At 33.1% G+C, this 20,701-nt stretch overlaps 1 protein-coding gene and 1 non-coding gene across 3 annotated transcripts in view; both read left to right on the top strand.

The window, feature by feature from the left end:
- Sli (slit) overlaps nucleotides 1–20,701 on the top strand; it is a 435,804-nt gene that overhangs the window by 407,998 nt on the left and 7,105 nt on the right. Inside the window, exons 8-27 of one of the 2 annotated variants that reach the window (XM_064074673.1) lie at nucleotides 1,153–1,388; nucleotides 7,995–8,139; nucleotides 8,491–8,562; nucleotides 8,612–8,683; nucleotides 8,731–8,802; nucleotides 8,851–8,922; nucleotides 8,974–9,045; nucleotides 9,095–9,252; nucleotides 9,378–9,528; nucleotides 9,577–9,723; nucleotides 9,771–9,914; nucleotides 9,959–10,327; nucleotides 10,377–10,520; nucleotides 16,869–16,940; nucleotides 16,995–17,515; nucleotides 17,562–17,731; nucleotides 17,784–17,991; nucleotides 18,040–18,274; nucleotides 18,327–18,829; nucleotides 19,151–19,290. In XM_064074673.1, coding sequence (XP_063930743.1) covers nucleotides 1,153–1,388; nucleotides 7,995–8,139; nucleotides 8,491–8,562; nucleotides 8,612–8,683; nucleotides 8,731–8,802; nucleotides 8,851–8,922; nucleotides 8,974–9,045; nucleotides 9,095–9,252; nucleotides 9,378–9,528; nucleotides 9,577–9,723; nucleotides 9,771–9,914; nucleotides 9,959–10,327; nucleotides 10,377–10,520; nucleotides 16,869–16,940; nucleotides 16,995–17,515; nucleotides 17,562–17,731; nucleotides 17,784–17,991; nucleotides 18,040–18,274; nucleotides 18,327–18,829; nucleotides 19,151–19,290 — 3,703 coding nt within the window. Of the gene's footprint in view, nucleotides 1–1,152; nucleotides 1,389–7,994; nucleotides 8,140–8,490; nucleotides 8,563–8,611; nucleotides 8,684–8,730; nucleotides 8,803–8,850; nucleotides 8,923–8,973; nucleotides 9,046–9,094; nucleotides 9,259–9,377; nucleotides 9,529–9,576; nucleotides 9,724–9,770; nucleotides 9,915–9,958; nucleotides 10,328–10,376; nucleotides 10,521–16,868; nucleotides 16,941–16,994; nucleotides 17,516–17,561; nucleotides 17,732–17,783; nucleotides 17,992–18,039; nucleotides 18,275–18,326; nucleotides 18,842–19,150; nucleotides 19,291–20,701 lie in introns of both variants that reach the window. The other variant, XM_064074672.1, reaches the window with a different exon arrangement.
- Nucleotides 8,266–8,395, top strand: LOC135142923 (U11 spliceosomal RNA). Its single transcript, XR_010282640.1, has one exon. It is a non-coding gene; the product is annotated as a U11 spliceosomal RNA (small nuclear RNA).

Genomic DNA, 20,701 nt, shown 5'->3' with positions numbered 1-20,701 from the left:
ATTAAAAATTGAAAACTCGAGAAACTCAGAGTGAAAAATTGAAAAATTCATGCCAATAAAACTGCGAGAATGTTTTTACGCCACTGGTTTTTACTTTATAGAGATTGTGGGGGAAAAACTCTTAGTTTCAAAAAAACGGTTCCTCGCTGCGCAATTTGGCAAAGCCAATTCATAACTGAAATAACCCCAGCCGTATTAATATGCACGCGTCCATTTTCAGCGATAACCTGCCCTAATGCACCTGTTGCACCTAAATGCAGTTACGTTGTTGCTATTATCCCGGCTTATATTGCCGCACACAATGTATCCTTACAGTCCACTTTATTGCATTCTGTGTATCATAATCCGAACGATCGGCTGCTGGACGTAAAGCCGCTTTAAACGGGAACTGAAAAGCTTCGCCATACAATTTTAATGGAATAACTGAATTCGTACAAATAAATCGAACTTTTGCTACTAGACTATTATACTGCATAATAAAATGGCGAGGTTTTATTGCTATATTTTGAATCGACGCCGGAATTTATCGACTAGAACTCCGGTCTTGCCTCCCTTTTGCCGCACGATGTGAATTATATCGGCGATGAGTTGATCACGTTTTAGTGGTCTCTTAGGCACATTTAAGCGGTTTTACCTGACCTTAACAGACCGCAGCGGCGTATTCCGGTGCACAAGTGGTAGTAGAGATGATGTATTTCAACACCAAATTACCATAAACCGCCACTGAGGGTGTTTATTAATTAAAGGGTTTTGTTCGGGAAATTCGCGCAAATTGAATAAAAAAGCCGCTTCAATAAATGAGGTCATTTGCCGCCGACTATACGCTCGATTTGGCGAACCGATACTACTAGAGTAATCCCTTATTTACTCGGAAAAAAACCACGACATTCCGTCTAATTAAACTTCGCAAAGAACGTCCGAAATAACCTCACATCTGGAAAAAACGCTTTTGGCTCGCTCTGAAAGTGTTTATTTCACGAAATTAATAACAATAATTAACCATCACTTTCGCTCATGTTGGTAAACATCAACCACCCTCTAAAAATAAGCAAGTCGACTTCACAGAGAGCGCTTTCACAAAACTATCAAAGTAAATACGCCTCTTTGATGTCCCCGGAATCAATTTTAATAAACCCGATTTACTGTCAACAGGACTCTGAATAACAACAACCTCACGTGGATCGGCAAAGATATGTTTAGCAACATGTTCAGGCTGCGGACGCTGCGACTCAGCGACAACCTCCTCCACTGCGATTGCCAATTGTCTTGGCTGGCCAGGTACCTGAGGCACTCGCCGCGACTGGCCCAGTACACCAGGTGTCATTCACCCAACCACCTCAAAGGGCAGAACATCGCCGACCTGCAGGAGCAGGATTTCAAGTGCTCGGGTGAGTGCGCGCAAAAACGTTGTGGTTCGGAGCTGACTGTGATTGCTGCGGTGGAGTGGCGACACTGATCATCGATTGCTTGTCGACACAGTGTTAACAAGTCATACTGAGATCAGTGGTGGCACGAGAAATGCATTAATTACAGCGACTCGACGAGGTTTTATTGTCCATCGTTTTATAATTTACGTTAAGTTAACCACAGGAACTTCAAGATTTCTGAAGCCTGTCACGGTTAATTTGCTCGGTATTTAGTCTACTTAACAGTAATGCAGGCAAAGGTCAAGGCAGCCACAAAAAATTCTTCATTGCAGTTTAATGACTGTCCTGCTATTTTGCTGGAATTTTTTTAACGAACAATGAGTACTTAAAGTTTTCTCAATTTAAGAATTATTTAAATACACCAAAGGTCGCAATTTCTTAATTACCAACTTAAAAACGTCACGATACAGAAGTAACTAAGTGGCCAACTTTGATTTCGTATATTGCAAAAAGCAGACTACAATAATGGAATTATATTCCGAATGCGATACACTTACTAGTAAACTTGAAATCAAATCAATCCCACTTTGAGTGGAAAAGTTTGTAATGTCATCAAGAGACTAAGTTACTAGCGACACAATTTGTATTATTTTTTTATTGGCCCAAATATAACAGGATTTAGAATTTGGCAGCAGTCATTTACGTTACAAGTATGACAACAACTACAGAATTTTTATCTTTCAATTGAGGATTTCGGATGAGTTCATTATCAAGACAAGTGTGTCTGTCTGTCTCTCTGGTGTCTGTATTTTTATTACACCAGTAATCTCCGAAACTACTGGACCGACTACTGTCATATTTTGCATGTATATTAGGAATATCATGTACGAGTAGATGGTTAAACGCTAATTAAAATTTGGCTAATCATCCCCACCACAAATGGGATGACGTCATTTCCAAAATTTATAATAAAGTTTTTTTTTAATTTTATAAAATAAGATAGGCCTGCACTTGTGGTGTGTGAATCTTCTTTACTTTTACTTTAACCTTACATACATATCTTTTTTTGAACTTATAAGGGTTCTCACCAAAAATAAAATTCGCATAATCAAATTTTATCATTTTTCGAAAAAGTTGGATTTGTTTTATTGTATTTCAGGGGCGACGGATAATTTTTCACATTTTGGCGTTTGTGGATTCAAGAAATTCGTTAAAAGACTTCAGAAATTTTACTTTTCAAGCGTTTTCTTGTGGTTTCAAGCCTATCAGGACACCTTACGGGCCCGAAAATACCAAAGAAACCTTCAAGCTCTAGCTAGAAGTCATATTTTGGTCGAATTTTATGAGTTCTAGTTTTAATTTTTCGATTCTTCTGTTTGTCGACATATTAATTTTTCAATTTTTAATCTTTCGATTTTTTGATTTTATGCTTTTTCGATTTTCCGATTTTTCAGTTTATCTATTTCTCGAGTTTTCGATCTTTCAATGTTTTGATTTTTCGACTTTTATGCTTTACGATTTCTTCCAATTTTTCGATTTTTCAGCTTTGGGAAGTTTTCAATTTCCGGATTTTTATTTTTCGATTTTCAAAATTTTTCATTTTTCCAATGTTCAATTTCTCCACTTTCGTATTTTGATACTTCAGTTTTCAGTTTTTCGATTTTTAAAATCTTTGAGTTTGTCGATGTTGGAATTTTTCGAGTTTTAAATTTTCCTATTTTTCAGCGTTTCGGTTTTTCAATTTTTCAATTTTTAAAATTTTTTAATATCTCGATTTATAGATATTGGATGTTCCAATTTTTCGATTTCTCGATATTTCGATTTTTCAATTTTTGATTTCTCGACTTTTTAATTTTTCGGTTTTTAATTTTTCTATTTTTCGATTCTGCATTTATAAAGAGTTCGATGTTTAGATTTTTGGATTGTTCAATTTCCCGATTTTTCGGTTTTTCATTTTTTGATTTTTCGATTTTTGTAAATTTAAAATTTCCAATTTTTCAATTGTTAATTTTCCAATTTTTCGATTTTTTAATTTTTCGCTGTTTTAATTTTTCTATTTTGCGATTCTGCATTTACCAAGCGTTCGATGTCTGGATTTTTGGATTGTTCAATTTCCCGATTTTTCGGTTTTTCAATTTTTTTAGTTTTCGATTTATCAATTTTTATAAATTTTAAATTTTCTAATTTTTCGATTTCATGCTACATATATTTTTTCTCGATCTTATGGTGTCTTGATTTTCCGATTTCTAGGTTTTTCAATTTTTCAGCTTTTCTATTGATAAATCTTCCATTTTTCAATACTCAATTGTTCGATTTCCCAATTTCTCGAAATTTCAGTTTTGGGATTTTGCAATTTATCAACTTTTCACTTTTTCGATTGTTCAATTTTGGGAAGTTTTCAATTTCTGGATTTTTATTTTTCAATTTTTTTCCAATTTTCAAAGTTTTTGATTTTTCGATTGCTCAATTTTTCAACTTTTCGGATTTTGATACTTCAGTTTTTCAGTTTTTCGATTTTTAAAATCTTTGCATTTGTGGATGTTGCAATTTTTCGATTTTTAAATTTTCCTATTTTTCAGTGTTTCGATTTTGAATTTTTCAATTTTTAAAATTCTTTGATATCTCAACTGATCGATATTAGATGTTTCAATTTTTCGATTGCTCGATTTCTCGATATTTCGATTTTTCAATTTTTGATTTCTCGATTTTTTAATTTTTTGGTTTTTAATTTTTCTATTTTTCCATTCTGCATTTATCAAGAGTTCGATGTTTGGATTTTTGGATTGTTCAATTTCCCGATTTTTCGGTTTTTCAATTTTTTGATTTTTCGATTTATCGATTTTGATAAATTTTAAATTTTCCAATTTTTAAATTTTTAATTTTTCGATTTTATGCTACATATATTTTTTTCTCGATCTTATAATGTTTTGATTTTCCGATTTCTGGGTTTTTCATTTTTCAGCTTTTCTATTGATAGATCTTCCAATTTTTCAATATTCAGTTGTTCGATTTCCGAATTTCTCGAGATTTCAGTTTTGAGATTTTTCAATTTATCAATATTTTACTCTTTCGATTGTTCAATTTTTCCATTTTTCAGTTTTGGGAAGTTTTCAATTTCTGGATTTTTATTTTCAATTTTCAAAATTTTTGGCTTTTCGATGTTTTTTAAGTTTCGATTGTTTCGAAACTTCAGTTTTCAGTTTTTTGATTTTTAAAATCTTTGAGTTTGCTAATAAATATTTTAAAGCTATGATAAGCATAATAAATTTTTAATCAAAATATGTTTACTTATCCCCTCCAAAAAAATGATGACGTCAGCTCAAAATTTTGTCGAATAAATCCTATCTAAAATGTGCAAAATATGATCAGTCTGTACTTATAATTTATCATTGCATTCATATTTTTTAGATTTGATTATACAGGGTGACTCAAAAAAATTAATGAATGAATCATTTTATTTTATTGAATAAATCAAGAATTGCAAAATTGTTATTGCAACTATGTAATCAAATATATCTGTTTATTTCCCCCAAGAAATTTATGACGTGATCTCAAAATTTTGCCGAATAAATTCTACCCAAAATGTGCAAAATATGATGAGTTTTTACTCGTGATTTATCATTGCATTCCTATTTTTTAGATTTGCCTCTTATTTTCTCAGAGGATATGTGATTTTCCAAAATTAGTCTTATCTTAGCAAGGACTAGATCCGCCCACCCGTCCTCTATTTTCTTCGGGGGTTTGACATCTGCTAAAATCAGTTTTATCTTAGCAAGTACTAGCCCCACCCACCCACCCTCTATTTCCTCACAGAATTATATCATTGCCAAAATCAGTTTTATCTTAGCAAATACATACTGCATTTTGGCAAATGACATACCTTTTAAAAAAATAGAGGGCGGGTGGGCGGGGCTAGTCCTTGCTAAGATAAGACTTATTTTGGAAAATAACATACCGACTGAGAAAACTGAGGGCGGGTGGGTGGGGCTACTACTTGCTAAGATAAGACTTATTTTGGCAAATGACATATCCTTTGAGAAAATAGCGGGCGGGTGGGCGGGGCTAGAACTTGCTAAGATAAGACTGATTTTGCCTCTATTAATCTTGTAAAAACTTGTAAAATTTCCATGCTAACGAATTCAATTCCTAAATCTGATTGGATGTTTCATTCTACTGCAGGAGCGAGGGAAGTTCTGTTGAAGCAACTTTCGACCAATTTTTTGATTTTTCGATTTATCGTTTTTTATAAATTTTTAATTTTTCGATTTTATGCTACATATTTCTTTTATTCGACGTTTCGATTTCCCTATTTTTGGATGTTCTGATTTTCCAATTTCTAGGTTTTTCAATTTTTCAGCTTTTCAGCTTTTTTATTGACAGATCTTCCAATTTTTCAATGTTCAATTGTTCGATTTTCCAATTTTTCGAGATTTCAGTTTTGGGAATTTTCAATTTCTCAATTTTTCAGTTTTTCAATTGTCAATTTTCCGATTTTTTGATTTCTCGATTTTTCAAATTTCTCAAGTTTTCAACATTTAGTCATTTGTGTCGCCCTTTTTCTTTCGTCGTTCTGTGTCGTTTTTTCCCACTTTTTTCACCTGCTCTTTTCACTTTTTTTTCGTCCCCCCTTTTCTATACCACTTTTATCGTCTTTTATTTCTTGTTTTTTTTTCTTTCTTCTATAGCCATTTCTGTCCCCATTTTTAGCATGTTTTTATTATTTGATTCTTTCTTTTCGATTTTTCTATTCAATTTGGCATATTTTTCTAATTTTCGATTTCTTGAATTTTTATTTTTCAATTCTCCAATTGTTCAATTTTCAATTTTTCATTTTTTGGGTTTCTAAACTTTCGATTTCTCGAGTAATCGATTTTTCGATTTTGTTGATTTTTTAAATTTTCCAGTTTTAGATTTTTCGGTTTTTTATTTTCCCATTTCCCGATTTCTCAACTTTTCAAAGTTTCGATTGCGCGACGTCTCGACTTCTCGATTTTTCAGTTTTTCAATTCTTCAATATTTCCATTTTCACGTTTTTGCTTTTTTAATTTTTCGACTTTTAAAATTTCTATCTTTCAACTTTTCGATTTCTCGAAATATCAGTTTTTTGATTCTCCGGTTTTTCTTTGATTTTTATGTTTTGGATTTTTCCATTTATAAATTTGCGATCAGTTTTGGGATTTTTCAACATTTCGATTCTTAAATTTTGCGATTTTTTAGTTCGATTTTTTTTCTTCCCAGTTTTTCAACATTTGATGCATCGATTCCTCGATTTTTCAATTTTCGATTCTTCAATTTTTCGACAATTTAATTTCCGATTTGTTGTATTTTACATTTTCAGGTGTCTCGATTTTTAGATTTTTCAGTTCCCCGAATTTTCTATATTTGAATGTTTCGATTTCTTGATATTTCGATTGTCCGATTTTTGGGCTTTTCGATTTATCAGGTTTTTTTTTTCATTTTCTCCATTTTTCAGTTTATAGATACTTCAATTTTTCAATTTTACGATTTTTTTAAATTTTCACATTTTTCTATTTGTTTATCACAATTTTTTACTATTTCGATTTAACATTTTTTTTTATTTTTACTACTTCTTTTTCTAGTCTTTCTTATCGCCTTTTTGTAGCATTTTTTGCCTTTTTTTTATCATCTTATTTCTACCTTTTCACTTATGTTGCACTTTGTTGTGGACTTCTTTTCGCTTTTTTTTCTTGGTCGTTTTTTCCCACTGGTTTCGCCTGATTTTTCTTTTTCACTTTTTTAATTCGCTTTTTTTTCGTTTCACGTCAAAAAAAACAAAAATTATATAATCAGTACAATGAAAAATTGAAAATAAAGAAAATAATAAACCCAAACGAAAAATTGCAAATCGAAAAATGAAAAATCTTAATTTGAAAAATCTAAATATTGGAAAATTATAAATAGATTTTTCAATTCTTCGATATTCCGGTTTCTTCATTTTTCAATTTTTCGACCATTTTTTTACTTCATTTTGGAAATTTACGTGCAATTTAAAATTGTCAGTTACTGTTTATTATTATTATTGAAAGTTTGCGGTATGAGTCAAAGGCGAACGCGGCAATCTATATTTCCCCGTAGTCATAATTTCCAATAAAACATATATTAAATATACTACGTAATGATCCTAATTTTGATATCATGCAGCCGAAACACGTGGTATACGTCAATAATAGCCGCTCTGTGATAAATATTTAAGCAGGTTTTTAATAGTTGTAAATGAATTATTCCAATAAATGTTTAATTTAATTTCGTCATTAAATATTTAACAAAATGTCCAATAAAATGTAGCAATAATTCAGATAATGTGCTTATTTCCAACGAAAAAAAAAAAAACTCTCATAAACGCATTCTTAAACATTTTTTTACTAAAGAAACCCCGACACACTACTGGGGAACTAAAACCAAATGAAACAAAGTTCTAATCTTGTATTATTTATTTATTTACAACGTAACCCACGCTCCTCTAAAACGTCCTTGACCACTCAATCCGGCTCACCGCGCGCCCGTAAGCCGGCAACCAGTCATCCAACCTGTTGATTACCCACCACGCGCTCCTTTTTTCCCCGGATTAATTCGCATCCTTAGTAAAAAATCCGGGAACTGTTCCAGGCCTGGCCGAACGAGCCATCAACGGCGAATGCATCGGCGAACCCCAGTGTCCTCACCCTTGTCGCTGTGCGGACGGAATCGTGGATTGCCGGGAAAAAGGACTCAGCAAAGTTCCGGATCATCTTCCGGAAGGGACGACGGAATTGTAAGCGTGTTTATCGATTCGAGGGCTTAGTTGGGTGCGGCCGCGAGAGATGGCGCTGCAGGCGCATCTCACGCACGGGTGACGTACGCTTTAGCTTTTAAAAGGAAACGGGTGTTGTTCGAATCAAAAAAGGGTGCTTGCTACTTAATAGCACATTGGGTTAACCGCCCTGTGGGGTATGGCAATCAAGACATACCCAGCACATAATTTTTGTTCCTGTGGAGCTGTTTCTTGGCATTGATCCAGAGGCGCTCCCGCTGAGCCAATCAAAACACAATTAAACATTTTATAGCCCACCTGGGCAACTAATTACTTAATTAATTCGTAATTTAATTGAATTTTGACTTACAGGCGTCTGGAAATTAACGAAATTAGCGAAATTCCGGCCAAGGCTTTCGCTGCCCACAAACGGTTGCGACGAATGTAAGTGGCCTTTAATAAATACAGACTTGTCTTAACACGTACTTTTTAGAGATATAAGTAACAACAAAATATCTAAAATAGCCCCGGATGCATTTCAAGGTTTAAAGGCTCTCACAACCCTGTAAGTACAACAAACTTCATGATTCTCGGTTTAATGATGAATTTCAGCGTCCTCTATGGCAATAAAATCAAAGATCTGCCAGCTGGAGTTTTTCAAGGTCTGGTGTCGCTTCAACTCCTGTAAGTTCTTACTAAATCAGATAACACTTCTTTATATAGTCGTTTCAGGCTTTTAAACGCCAACGAAATCTCCTGCATACGAAAAGACACGTTTCGCGATTTGCACAACCTCAGTCTCCTGTAAGTACTCAAATCATAAACAAAAAATTAATTACTAGTTACCTGTTCTAGGTCTCTCTACGACAATAATATCCAATCTTTGGCCAACGGCAGTTTCGACCCGTTACGCAGCATCCAAACCTTGTAAGTAGTTTCTGATTCCACTAAAATTACTCTAAAAATTTTATTGTAGACACCTAGCGCGTAACCCTTTCATCTGCGACTGTAACCTAAAATGGCTCGCCGAATACCTTCATAGAAACCCGATTGAGACTTCGGGCGCCCGCTGTGAATCCCCGAAACGGATGCAAAGGCGCAGGATTGAAGCCTTGAAGGATGAAAAGTTTAAATGTAAGGGTAAGCACCTCCACTTCTATCAGTGGCAATGGTGTCCATTTTTCTGTTAACAATCATACATCACATTAACGATCATTTTGACCGAATTTGGGGGCGGTGTGACGATGTGGCGGTTGCAGGTCAAGAGGAATTCCGGACGAGGTTCGCTGGGGAATGTCTGATAGACAACGCGTGTCCATCTGGGTGCAGCTGCGATGGTACCGTGGTGGATTGTTCCGGGCGAGGGTTAAAAGAAATACCACGGGACGTACCTTTGTATACCACGGAACTGTAAGTAGGGTAACAATAATGTTAGAAATGGTAAGAATCGGGTTTCAGGTTGCTGCACGACAACGAACTGGGTCGAATCAAATCGGACGGGCTCTTCGGACGACTACCAAACCTAATCCGGCTGGACCTTCGCAGGAACCAGATTACAGGAATCGAGGAAAATTCCTTCGAAGGAGCGTCCCGAATTTACGAATTGTATGTCTAATCCAATTGTTGTATTTTGTTTAAACCTGTCGTTCCAGGCTTCTCTCCGAGAACAAATTTTTGGAAATACACAACAAAATGTTTTTGGGACTTCACAGCTTGAAAGTACTCTCTCTAAATAACAACCAAATCACTTGCGTCATGCCGGGGTCCTTCGACCATTTGACGTCACTGCACACTTTGTAAGTGTACCAACTTTGCAAACACTTGCTACTATATGTTGTAGGAACCTGATGCAAAACCCTTTCATGTGCAACTGCCACCTGGCGTGGTTTTCCGAGTGGTTAAAAAATAAAGGCCTTAGTGGTTCCCCGCCCAAATGTGCGGGGCCTGCACGAGTCAAAGACGTCCCAATTAAAGAACTACCCAAAAACGAATTCAAGTGTACGAGTGACAACGACCAGGGTTGTTTGGGTGAAAACTACTGTCCACCGAAGTGTTCGTGTACCGGGACTGTGGTGAGGTGCTCTAGAGCCAAACTCACCGAAATACCCAGAGGGATACCACCCGAGACGTCCGAACTGTACCTAGACATCAACGAAATCACCACGATCCAAGCCGATAGAATAAGTCACTTGAAGTCTTTGACGAGATTGTAAGTACCGCGATCGTGAAAATTAACTCTTGTCATTAAAATTTTCCAGGGATCTCAGTAGTAACAAAATCGGGATGTTATCCAACTACACCTTCGCCAACTTGTCGAAACTGTCCACTTTGATTATTAGTTACAATAAGTTACAATGCGTGCAACGAAGCGCCCTAACGGGACTAAAATCCTTACGGATTCTGTAAGTGGTACCATTGCTTAAGTATATTATAGTTGGACAACCTAATACAAATTTTACTTCGCCTAAATAGTGAGATTTTTCGGCTTTTCGACTTCTCGATTTTTCAACTTTAAATGTCTCAATTTTTCAAGATTTCAATTTTGGGCTTTTCCAATGCTTCCATTCTTCAAATTTTCCATTTCTCGATTTTTTATTTTTCGATGTTTCAATAATACGATTTCTCCATTTTTGTCCTCTTCAATTTTACGGTTTTTAAATATTTCAATTTTTCAAATTTTCACGTTTCTAAATTTTCGGTTTTTCGATTTTTCACATCTTCAATTCTTCAATTTTTCGATTTTGCTTTTTTAGATTTTCGATTTCTCAATTTTCCAATTTTTTTATTTCTCAATTTTTTGAATATTTCTTTCAGATATGAGATTATCAATATTTCAATTTTTCGACTTTTCGATTTTTGAATTGATGGATTTTTTTTGATTTCTCGATTTTTTACTTTTTGGATTTTCAATTTATTGTAAACTTTAGATTTTTCAATTCTGCGACTGTTTTATACCTCGATTTCTCAATTTTTCAACTCTTCGATGTTTTAATATTTCATTTTTTAAAATTCTAGGTTTTTCGATATCTCGAGTTTTCAGTTCTTCTATATTTCAATTTTTCGATTTTTTAAATTTCAATTTTCGATTTTCCAGTTTTTCTTTTATTAAAATTTTTCGATTATTCAATTTTTTAATTTCTCAATTTATCGAATTCAGATGTTTCGTTGGTTTGATTGTTCAATTTCTCAATTTATCAATTTTTAACTTTTTCGATTTCTCGATGTCTCAGTTTTTGAATTTTTCGATGTTTCGATTTTTGGATTTCTCGGTTTTTCGATTTTTTTCTTTTGAGCTTTTCAATTTCTGGACTTTCCAATTTTTCAATGTCCCGATTTTTGAATTTTTGAATTTTTTAAATTGAATTGGATTTCTCGATTCTTCAGTTTTGCGATATTTTAATTGTTCAATGTTTTAAATTTTAGGTTTTTCGATTTCTCGATTTTTTGACTTTTCAGTTCTTCAGTATTTAAATTTTTCAATTTTTCAAATTTTTACGTTAAATTTTCAGTTTTCTGATTTCTCAAAGAAGCTATTTTTGATTTTCCCACTTCTCTCGATTTTTCAGTTCTTCAATTCTTCGATTTTTCGACTTCGTTTTATTGGTTTTTCGATTTCTCAATTTTTGGACATTTATTTCAGTTTTGATATTTTTCAATACTTCGATTCTTTGATTTTTCAGTTATTCATTTTTTATACTTTCGATTTTTCAATTTTTCGATTGTTTTATATTTCAATTTCTCAATATTTCAACTTTTCTATATTTTAATTTTTAAATTTCTGGATTTTTCGGTTTCTCGAGTTTCCAGTTCAATATTTTAATTTTTCAAATTTCCGAATTTTTAAATTTTTTGAGACCTCAATTTATTGAGATTCGGATGTTTCGATGTTTTGATTGTTCAATCTCTCGCTTTATCAATTTTTCCACTACTAGATTTTTTGGTCTTTTGATTTTTCGATTTCTCGATGTCTCAATTTTTGAATTTTACGATGTTTCCATTTTTCGATTTGTTGGTTTTTCGATTTTTTGCTTTTCGGTTTCTCGATTTTTCGATGTTTCGATTTTTGATTTATCCGATTTTTCAATTTTCCAATTTTTTCAATTTTCGACTTCTCTATTCGTTGATTTTTCAGTTTTTCGATTTTTAAATTTTAGATTTTCGAATTTTTATTTTTTTGATTTTTTGATGTTTGGATTTCTCCATTTTTCAGTTTTAGGATATTTTAACTTTTCAATGTTTTAAATTTTAGATTTTTCGATTTCTCGATTTTTTTGACTTTTCAGTTCTTCAGTATTTAAATTTTTCTATTTTTGATTTTCCCACTTCTCCCGATTTTTCAGTTCTTCAATTCTTCGATTTTTTGACTTCGCTTGAGTGGTTTTTCGATTTCTCAATTTTTGGATTTTCTTTCAGTTTTGATACTTTTCAATACTTCGATTCTTCGATTTCTCGACTTCTAAATTTTCGATTTTTCAATTTTTCGATTGTTTTATATTTCAATTTCTCAATTTTTCAACTTTTCCATATTTTAATTTTTCAAATTTCCGAATTTTTAAATTTTTTGAGATCTCAATTTATTGAGATTCGATTGTTTCGATGTTTTGATTGTTCAATCTCTCGCTTTATCAATTTTTCCATATTTTTGGCCTATTTCGGTTTCCCAATTTTTCAATTTTTCCACTACTAGATTTTTTGGTCTTTTGATTTTTCGATTTCTCGATGTCTCAATTTTTGAATTTTACGATGTTTCCATTTTTCGATTTGTTGGTTTTTCGATTTTATGCTTTTCGGTTTCTCGATTTTTCGATGTTTCGATTTTTGATTTATCCGATTTTTCAATTTTCCAATTTTTTCAATTTTCGACTTCTCTATTCGTTGATTTTTCAGTTTTTCGATTTTTAAATTTTAGATTTTCGAATTTTTATTTTTTTTGATGTTTGGATTTCTCCATTTTTCAGTTTTAGGATATTTTAACTTTTCAATGTTTTAAATTTTAGATTTTTCGATTTCTCGATTTTTTGACTTTTCAGTTCTTCAGTATTTAAATTTTTCTATTTTTGATTTTCCCACTTCTCTCGATTTTTCAGTTCTTCAATTCTTCGATTTTTCGACTTCGCTTTAGTGGTTTTTCGATTTCTCAATTTTTGGATTTTCTTTCAGTTTTGATACTCTTCAATACTTCGATTCTTCGATTTTTCGACTTCTAAATTTTCGATTTTTTATTTTTGGATTTTCAGTTTTTCATTTTTTATACTTTCGATTTTTCAATTTTTCGATTGTTTTATATTTCAATTTCTCAATTTTTCAACTTTTCTATATTTTAAGTTTTCAAATTTCCGAATTTTTAAATTTTTTGAGATCTCAATTTATTGAGATTCGGATGTTTCGATGTTTTGATTGTTCAATCTCTCGCTTTATCAATTTTTCCATATTTTTGGCCTATTTCGGTTTCCCAATTTTTCAATTTTTCCACTACTAGATTTTTTGGTCTTTTGATTTTTCGATTTCTCGATGTCTCAATTTTTGAATTTTACGATGTTTCGATTTTTCGATTTGTTGGTTTTTGGATTTTTTGCTTTTCGGATTCTCGATTTTTCGATGTTTCGATTTTTGATTTATCCAATTTTTCAATTTTCCAATTTTTTCAATTTTCGACTTCTCTATTCGTTGATTTTTCAGTTTTTCGATTTTTAAATTTTAGATTTTCGAATTTTTATTTTTTTGATTTTTTGATGTTTGGATTTCTCCATTTTTCAGTTTTAGGAAATTTTAACTTTTCAATGTTTTAAATTTTAGATTTTTCGATTTCTCGATTTTTTGACTTTTCAGTTCTTCAGTATTTAAATTTTTCTATTTTTGATTTTCCCACTTCTCTCGATTTTTCATTTCTTCAATTCTTCGATTTTTCGAATTCGCTTTGGTGGTTTTTCGATTTCTCAATTTTTGGATTTTCTTTCAGTTTTGATACTTTTCAATACTTCGATTCTTCGATTTTTCGACTTCTAAATTTTCGATTTTTTATTTTTGGATTTTCAGTTTTTCATTTTTTATACTTTCGATTTTTCAATTTTTCGATTGTTTTAGATTTCAATTTCTCAATTTTTCTACTTTTTCATATTTTAATTTTTAAATTTCTGGATTTTTCGGTCTCTCGAATTTCCAGTTCTATATTTTAATTTTTCAAATTTCCGAATTTTTAAATTTTTTGAGATCTCAATTTATTGAGATTCGGATGTTTCGATGTTTTCATTGTTCAATCTCTCGCTTTATCAATTTTTCCATATTTTTGGCCTATTTCGGTTTCCCAATTTTTCATTTTTTCCACTACTAGATTTTTTGGTCTTTTGATTTTTCGATTTCTCGATATCTCAATTTTTGAATTTTACGATGTTTCCATTTTTCGATTTTTTGCTTTTCGGTTTCTCGATTTTTCGATGTTTCGATTTTTGATTTATCCGACTTTTCAATTTTCCAATTTTTTCAATTTTCGACTTCTCTATTAGTTGATTTTTCAGTTTTTCGATTTTTAAATTTTAGATTTTCGAATTTTTATTTTTTTGATTTTTTGATGTTTGGATTTCTCCATTTTTCAGTTTTAGGATATTTTAACTTTTCAATGTTTTAAATTTTAGATTTTTTGATTTCTCGATTTTTTGACTTTTCAGTTCTTCAGAATTTAAATTTTTCTATTTTTGATTTTCCTACTTCTCCCGCTTTTTCAGTTCTTCAATTCTTCGATTTTTCGACTTCGCTTTAGTGGTTTTTCGATTTCTCAATTTTTGGATTTTCTTTCAGTTTTGCTACTTTTCAATACTTCGATTCTTCGATTTTTCGACTTCTAAATTTTCGATTTTTTATTTTTGGATTTTCAGTTTTTCATTTTTTATACTTTCGATTTTTCAATTTTTCGATTGTTTTATATTTCAATTTCTCAATTTTTCAACTTTTCCATATTTTAATTTTTAAATTTCTGGATTTTTCGGTTTCTCGAGTTTCTAGTTCTATATTTTAAGTTTTCAAATTTCCGAATTTTTAAATTTTTTGAGATCTCAATTTATTGAGATTCGGATGCTTCGATGTTTTGACTGTTCAATCTCTCGCTTTATCAATTTTTCCATATTTTTGGCCTATTTCGGTTTCCCAATTTTTCAATTTTTCCACTACTAGATTTTTTGGTCTTTTGATTGTTCGATTTCTCGATGTCTCAATTTTTGAATTTTACGGTGTTTCCATTTTTCGATTTGTTGGTTTTTCGATTTTTGATTTATCCGATTTTTCAATTTTCCAATTTTTTCAATTTTCGACTTCTCTATTCGTTGATTTTTCAGTTTTTCGATTTTTAAATTTTAGATTTTCGAATTTTTATTTTTTTGATTTTTTGATGTTTGGATTTCTCCATTTTTCAGTTTTAGGATATTTTAACTTTTCAATGTTTTGAATTTTAGATTTTTCGATTTCTCGATTTTTTGACTTTTCAGTTCTTCAGTATTTAAATTTTTCTATTTTTGATTTTCCCACTTCTCTCGATTTTTCAGTTCTTCAATTCTTCGATTTTTCGACTTCGCTTTCGTGGTTTTTCGATTTCTCAATTTTTGGATTTTCTTTCAGTTTTGATGCTTTTCAATACTTCGATTCTTCGATTTTTCGACTTCTAAATTTTCGATTTTTTATTTTTGGATTTTCAGTTTTTCATTTTTTATACTTTCGATTTTTCAATTTTTCGACTGTTTTATATTTCAATTTCTCAATTTTTCAACTTTTCCATATTTTAATTTTTAAATTTCTGGATTTTTCGGTTTCTCGAGTTTCCAGTTCTATATTTTAAGTTTTCAAATTTCCGAATTTTTAAATTATTTGAGATCTCAATTTATTGAGATTCGGATGTTTCGATGTTTTGACTGTTCAATCTCTCGCTTTTTGAATTTTACGATGTTTCCATTTTTCGATTTGTTGGTTTTTCGATTTTTTGCTTTTCGGTTTCTTGATTTTTCGATGTTTCGATTTTTGATTTATCCGATTTTTCAATTTTCCAATTTTTTCAATTTTCGACTTCTCTATTCGTTGATTTTTCAGTTCTTCAGTTCTTCAATTTTTCGATTATTCAGGTTTTTGATTTTTCAATTTTTCGATTTTTTAAGTTTGCGATTTTTCGACTCTGCTTTTTTGACTTTTCTGTTTCTCAATTTTTTAATTTCCTAATTTTTGGATATTTCGTTCAATTTTGTGATTTTTCAGTTTTTCGATTTCTCAATTTTAACTTTTCAATTTTTAAATTATTAGTTTTTTTCGATATTTTGAGTTTTCGGTTCTTCTATATTTCAATTTTTCAATTTTCGGAATTTTTAAATTTTCGATTGTCCAATTTTTTTTATTTTTCGATTTTCCAGTTTTTCGATGTTTGGATTTTTGAATTAACCGATTGTTCAATTTCTCGATTTTTAAATTTTAGATTTTCCAATTTTTATTTTTTTGATTTTTTTATCATTCGATTTCGAGGATTTACTGCGTTACATATTACAATATATTACATATGTAATAATAATAATAATAACAATCACGTGCTTATAGACTATTTTTACTCCCTTTCGTAAGGTACCGCCACTTCATAGTGAAGCGAGTGAGATGTAAAATATATGTTCATTCTTTTCTACATGGGAAAGTGATTGTCCATATAGGTTGTCCAACTATAATATACTTAAACAATGGGGGTACCTTGATTAAGTTCGTTGTTGCAAAAATTCGGGTTTTAGGTCCCTTCATGGTAACGAAATCTCGATGATCCCTGAAGGCACCTTCGCCAACCTCAAATCCATCAGCCACATGTAAGCATACTCGCAATCTCCCAAATGGCCAATAACATTTCCAGTTGATTCCAGAGCTTTAGGCTCCAACCCCCTCTACTGCGACTGTTCGCTTCGCTGGCTTTCCGATTGGGTCAAAGTCGACTACGTCGAGCCCGGAATAGCCCATTGCGCGGAACCCCCCACCATGAAAGACAAGTCCATCCTATCAACCCCATCTACGGCCTTCCAGTGTAAAGGAAAAGTAAGCAACGAAATCTTGGCCAAATGCGACGCTTGTTTCACCTTCCCGTGCAAAAACGGCGGCAAATGCGTCACTCTACCCGAAAGAGACTACGAATGCAGATGCGCCCCCGGGTACCACGGGAAAAACTGCGAATTTATGATTGACGCCTGCTACGGAAACCCGTGCCGGAATGGAGCAACGTGCAAGGTTCTGGAAGAGGGGAGGTTCAGTTGTATGTGCGGCGCGGGATTCACCGGGTTGCGATGCGAAACGAACATCGACGACTGTGCGAACAACAAGTGCCAAAATAACGCAACTTGCGTCGACTTGGTCAACTCGTACCAGTGCAAATGTCCCGCAGGGTTCATGGGTAAGTACCCTTTGAAATCGTTTGTTTGTTCTAACAATGCATTTAGGTCAATTTTGCGAGACCAAAATTCCCTTTTGTACCGACAAATACAACCCCTGCAAAAACAATGCCCGGTGTGTGGACCACGATACTTACTACACTTGTGAGTGTTTACCGGGTTTCAAGGGTGAAAACTGTACCATAAACATCGACGACTGTGAAAACCACATGTGTCAGGTAACTAAGCTCTCATTGTACCCAGATTTCGTTTGTAATCCCGGAATTGTAGAACGGTGGGACGTGCATTGACGGCATCAACGAATACAAATGCAAGTGTGAAGGCGACTTTAGCGGCAAGTTCTGCGAAATCACCCCACTGGTGGCCATGATGTACCCCCAGACGTCGCCTTGCCAACACCACGACTGCGTCCATGGGGTGTGTTTCCAGCCATCCGGGTCCAACGACTACCTTTGCAAATGCGCCCCGGGTTACTCCGGTAAGGGTTGTAAATCTACAACAAAACTGAATTAATATGGGTATCTAGGTAAACGTTGTGAGTATCTAACGAGCTTAAGCTTCGTTCACAACACGTCGTACGTCGAACTCGAACCTTTACGAACGAAACCCGAGGCTAACGTAACCATAGTATTTGCGACGTCGCAAGAAAACGGGGTTTTAATGTACGACGGACACCAGGAGCACTTAGCGGTGGAACTCTTCAACGGCCGGATTAGAGTGAGTTACGACGTCGGAAATTACCCAGTCTCGACAATGTACAGGTACATACAAAATTGTCTCTGCGACTTTCATCCCTAAACGTGTATTTTATAGTTTTGAAATGGTCGCTGATGGTATCTACCACGTAGTCGAACTAATCGCAATCAAAAAGAACTTTACGCTTCGAGTCGATCGAGGTCCTGCGAGATCAATAATAAACGAAGGTTCAAAAGATTACTTAAGACTAAGCACGCCGATGTACTTAGGGGGGATCCCCCCGGAACCCGGTCGACAAGCCTTCACCCAATGGCACCTTCGCAACCTGACCAGTTTTCACGGTTGCATGAAAGAGGTGTGGATTAACCACAAACAAGTCGACTTCGGTAACGCCCAGACCCAACAAAAGGTTCAACCTGGGTGCGGGATAGTGGAAACGGATCGCGACGACGAAGAGCAAGAAGACGAAATGGACGAAATGGTCAAAGAACCGGCGGCGGTTCCGTCCGACCCATGTCTCGACCATCATTGCAAACATGATAGTAAATGCGTGCCTACAGATAATGGAGAGTATGTATGCAAATGCAAACCTGGGTTTAAGGGGAAGTACTGCGAGCAAGGTAAGGACGAGTGTAAGTATGGCTGGACGGAGCTAACTTTTCTTACTTAGCATGCCAAGCTAGCTAATAGTGCGTCTGCTTGTGGGTAAGGAGTGATGGGGTTTCAAAATGGGTCGATTTTCATTCAAAAAATATATTATGCAACCTGCGCATAGGTGGCTATAGCTATTTTCTTTCTGTCAACTGGGTGATGATTGTTTAGAGGTGTGGAAAAATCCACGTCAGGTAGCAGTGGTTGCTGGGGGTGGTGTGGATTTTTCCGCGTTGAAGATTTTCGAGTCGAGCGATCTTGAATGGATGTTAATGTGAGTGTGATTCTAGCTCCGACTTGCCGGAAAGAACAGAAGCGGGAATATTACACGGAGAATGACTGCCGGTCGAGGAAACCACTTAAAATAGCCAAGTGCAGCGGGAGCTGTGCGTCGAGTTGTTGTCATGCGCGGAAAAGTAAAAGAAGAAAGGTAAATATGCTTTTTTGATATTAGAAAGAGATGGCACTAGACGACTAAAACAATATACGTCTGTAAAAAAACACAATCTAAAAGAAATTAAATTTCAAATAAAGTTGAAACATTGAGGAATACAATTTTATATTGCTATTTCCGTAAAATTTTGAAATTAAAAGAAAAACCGAAAATGTCGGTGGCTCACAAACATGACTAAAAACCATAGTTCGTTATAAGGACCCGAAAAAAATGTTTTTCAAAATTTTTATTTGCCTAAAAATGTAGACAAATTCAACAGTGTTTTTATAAAACTTGGAACGCTTCAAAATTTCGAATTTTGGTTCAAAAAATAAATTATAAGAAAACAAAAAACACTCTCTAACTCTGTAACGAATGCCACTTTTAATAATATGTATATTGGGGCCTCAAAACTCGTAAAATCGTAAAATATGAAAATGCGTCTGTTCAGCAAAAAAAGACTCAAACCAGAAATTCTTTAAATTAAAAAAAAAACATCAGGGACCCCAGTACTATTTTTAATTCTTTCAAAAAAAAATAAATAATTGCTGGAAAACCCAAGATCCTTTCAATTGTTAAAAAAAAGACCTGAGGTTTCTAGAATTCGATATTTTTTCAAAAACGAATCAGGAGGGCTCCCAGGATTGTTTCAATTTTTTTCAAAAAACAAAAGGCCATGGATCCTAAATCCTAAAATAATTACTCCAGGGCCCAAGATTCTTCAAATTTTCAAAAAAAAAAAAACAAAATACAATAGGAGCGCCAAATAAAAAAAAACACTTAGAAACCCGAGATTCTTTCAAATTTTTTCAATAACAAAATAAAAGGCCTCAAGATTTCTAAAATTTTCTTCAAAAAACAAAATACAGACCATAATCTCACATTCTTTCAAATTTTGCAAAAAAAACATGAAAATCCTTTTTATTAAAAAAATCTCGGGAACTCGAGATTCTTTAAATTTTTTTCGAAAACAAAATACCAACAAACCCTCAAGATTCTTTCAATTTTGTACACTATTCTTATTTCTTTGGAAAAAAAACCGGGAAAGATTCTTTAAAATTTTTTTCAAGAACAAAATAAAAGCCCCCAAAATTTCTAAAATTTTCTTCAAAAAACGAAAACCAGAAACCCCAAAATCCTTTCAAATTATTGTCAAAAATAAAGTGGCAGAAATCCCCAAGATTACTTTAAATTTTCTCAAAAAAACAAAACACTCAGAGGCCGAGATTCTTAAAAAAACTCCAAATTTTTTTTCAAAAACAAAACACCATTAGCCCCCAAGATTCCTTCAAATTTTTTCGAAAAATAACACCAGAGTAGCTTCAAAATGAATTTTAATAAAAAAAAACAGGAACCCAAGATTTTTTTTATTATAAAAAAAACGTACGGAAAGCCGAGATTTTTTAAA

This window comes from Zophobas morio, unplaced genomic scaffold (genome assembly GCF_036711695.1).
Source record: "Zophobas morio isolate AGI-343-1 ecotype UQ-CSIRO unplaced genomic scaffold, CSIRO_AGI_Zmor_V1 ptg000054l, whole genome shotgun sequence".
Lineage (NCBI taxonomy): Eukaryota > Metazoa > Arthropoda > Insecta > Coleoptera > Tenebrionidae > Zophobas > Zophobas morio.
The sequence above is the reverse complement of the archived record's forward strand: the minus strand, read 5'-3'. Positions and strand labels throughout refer to the sequence as shown.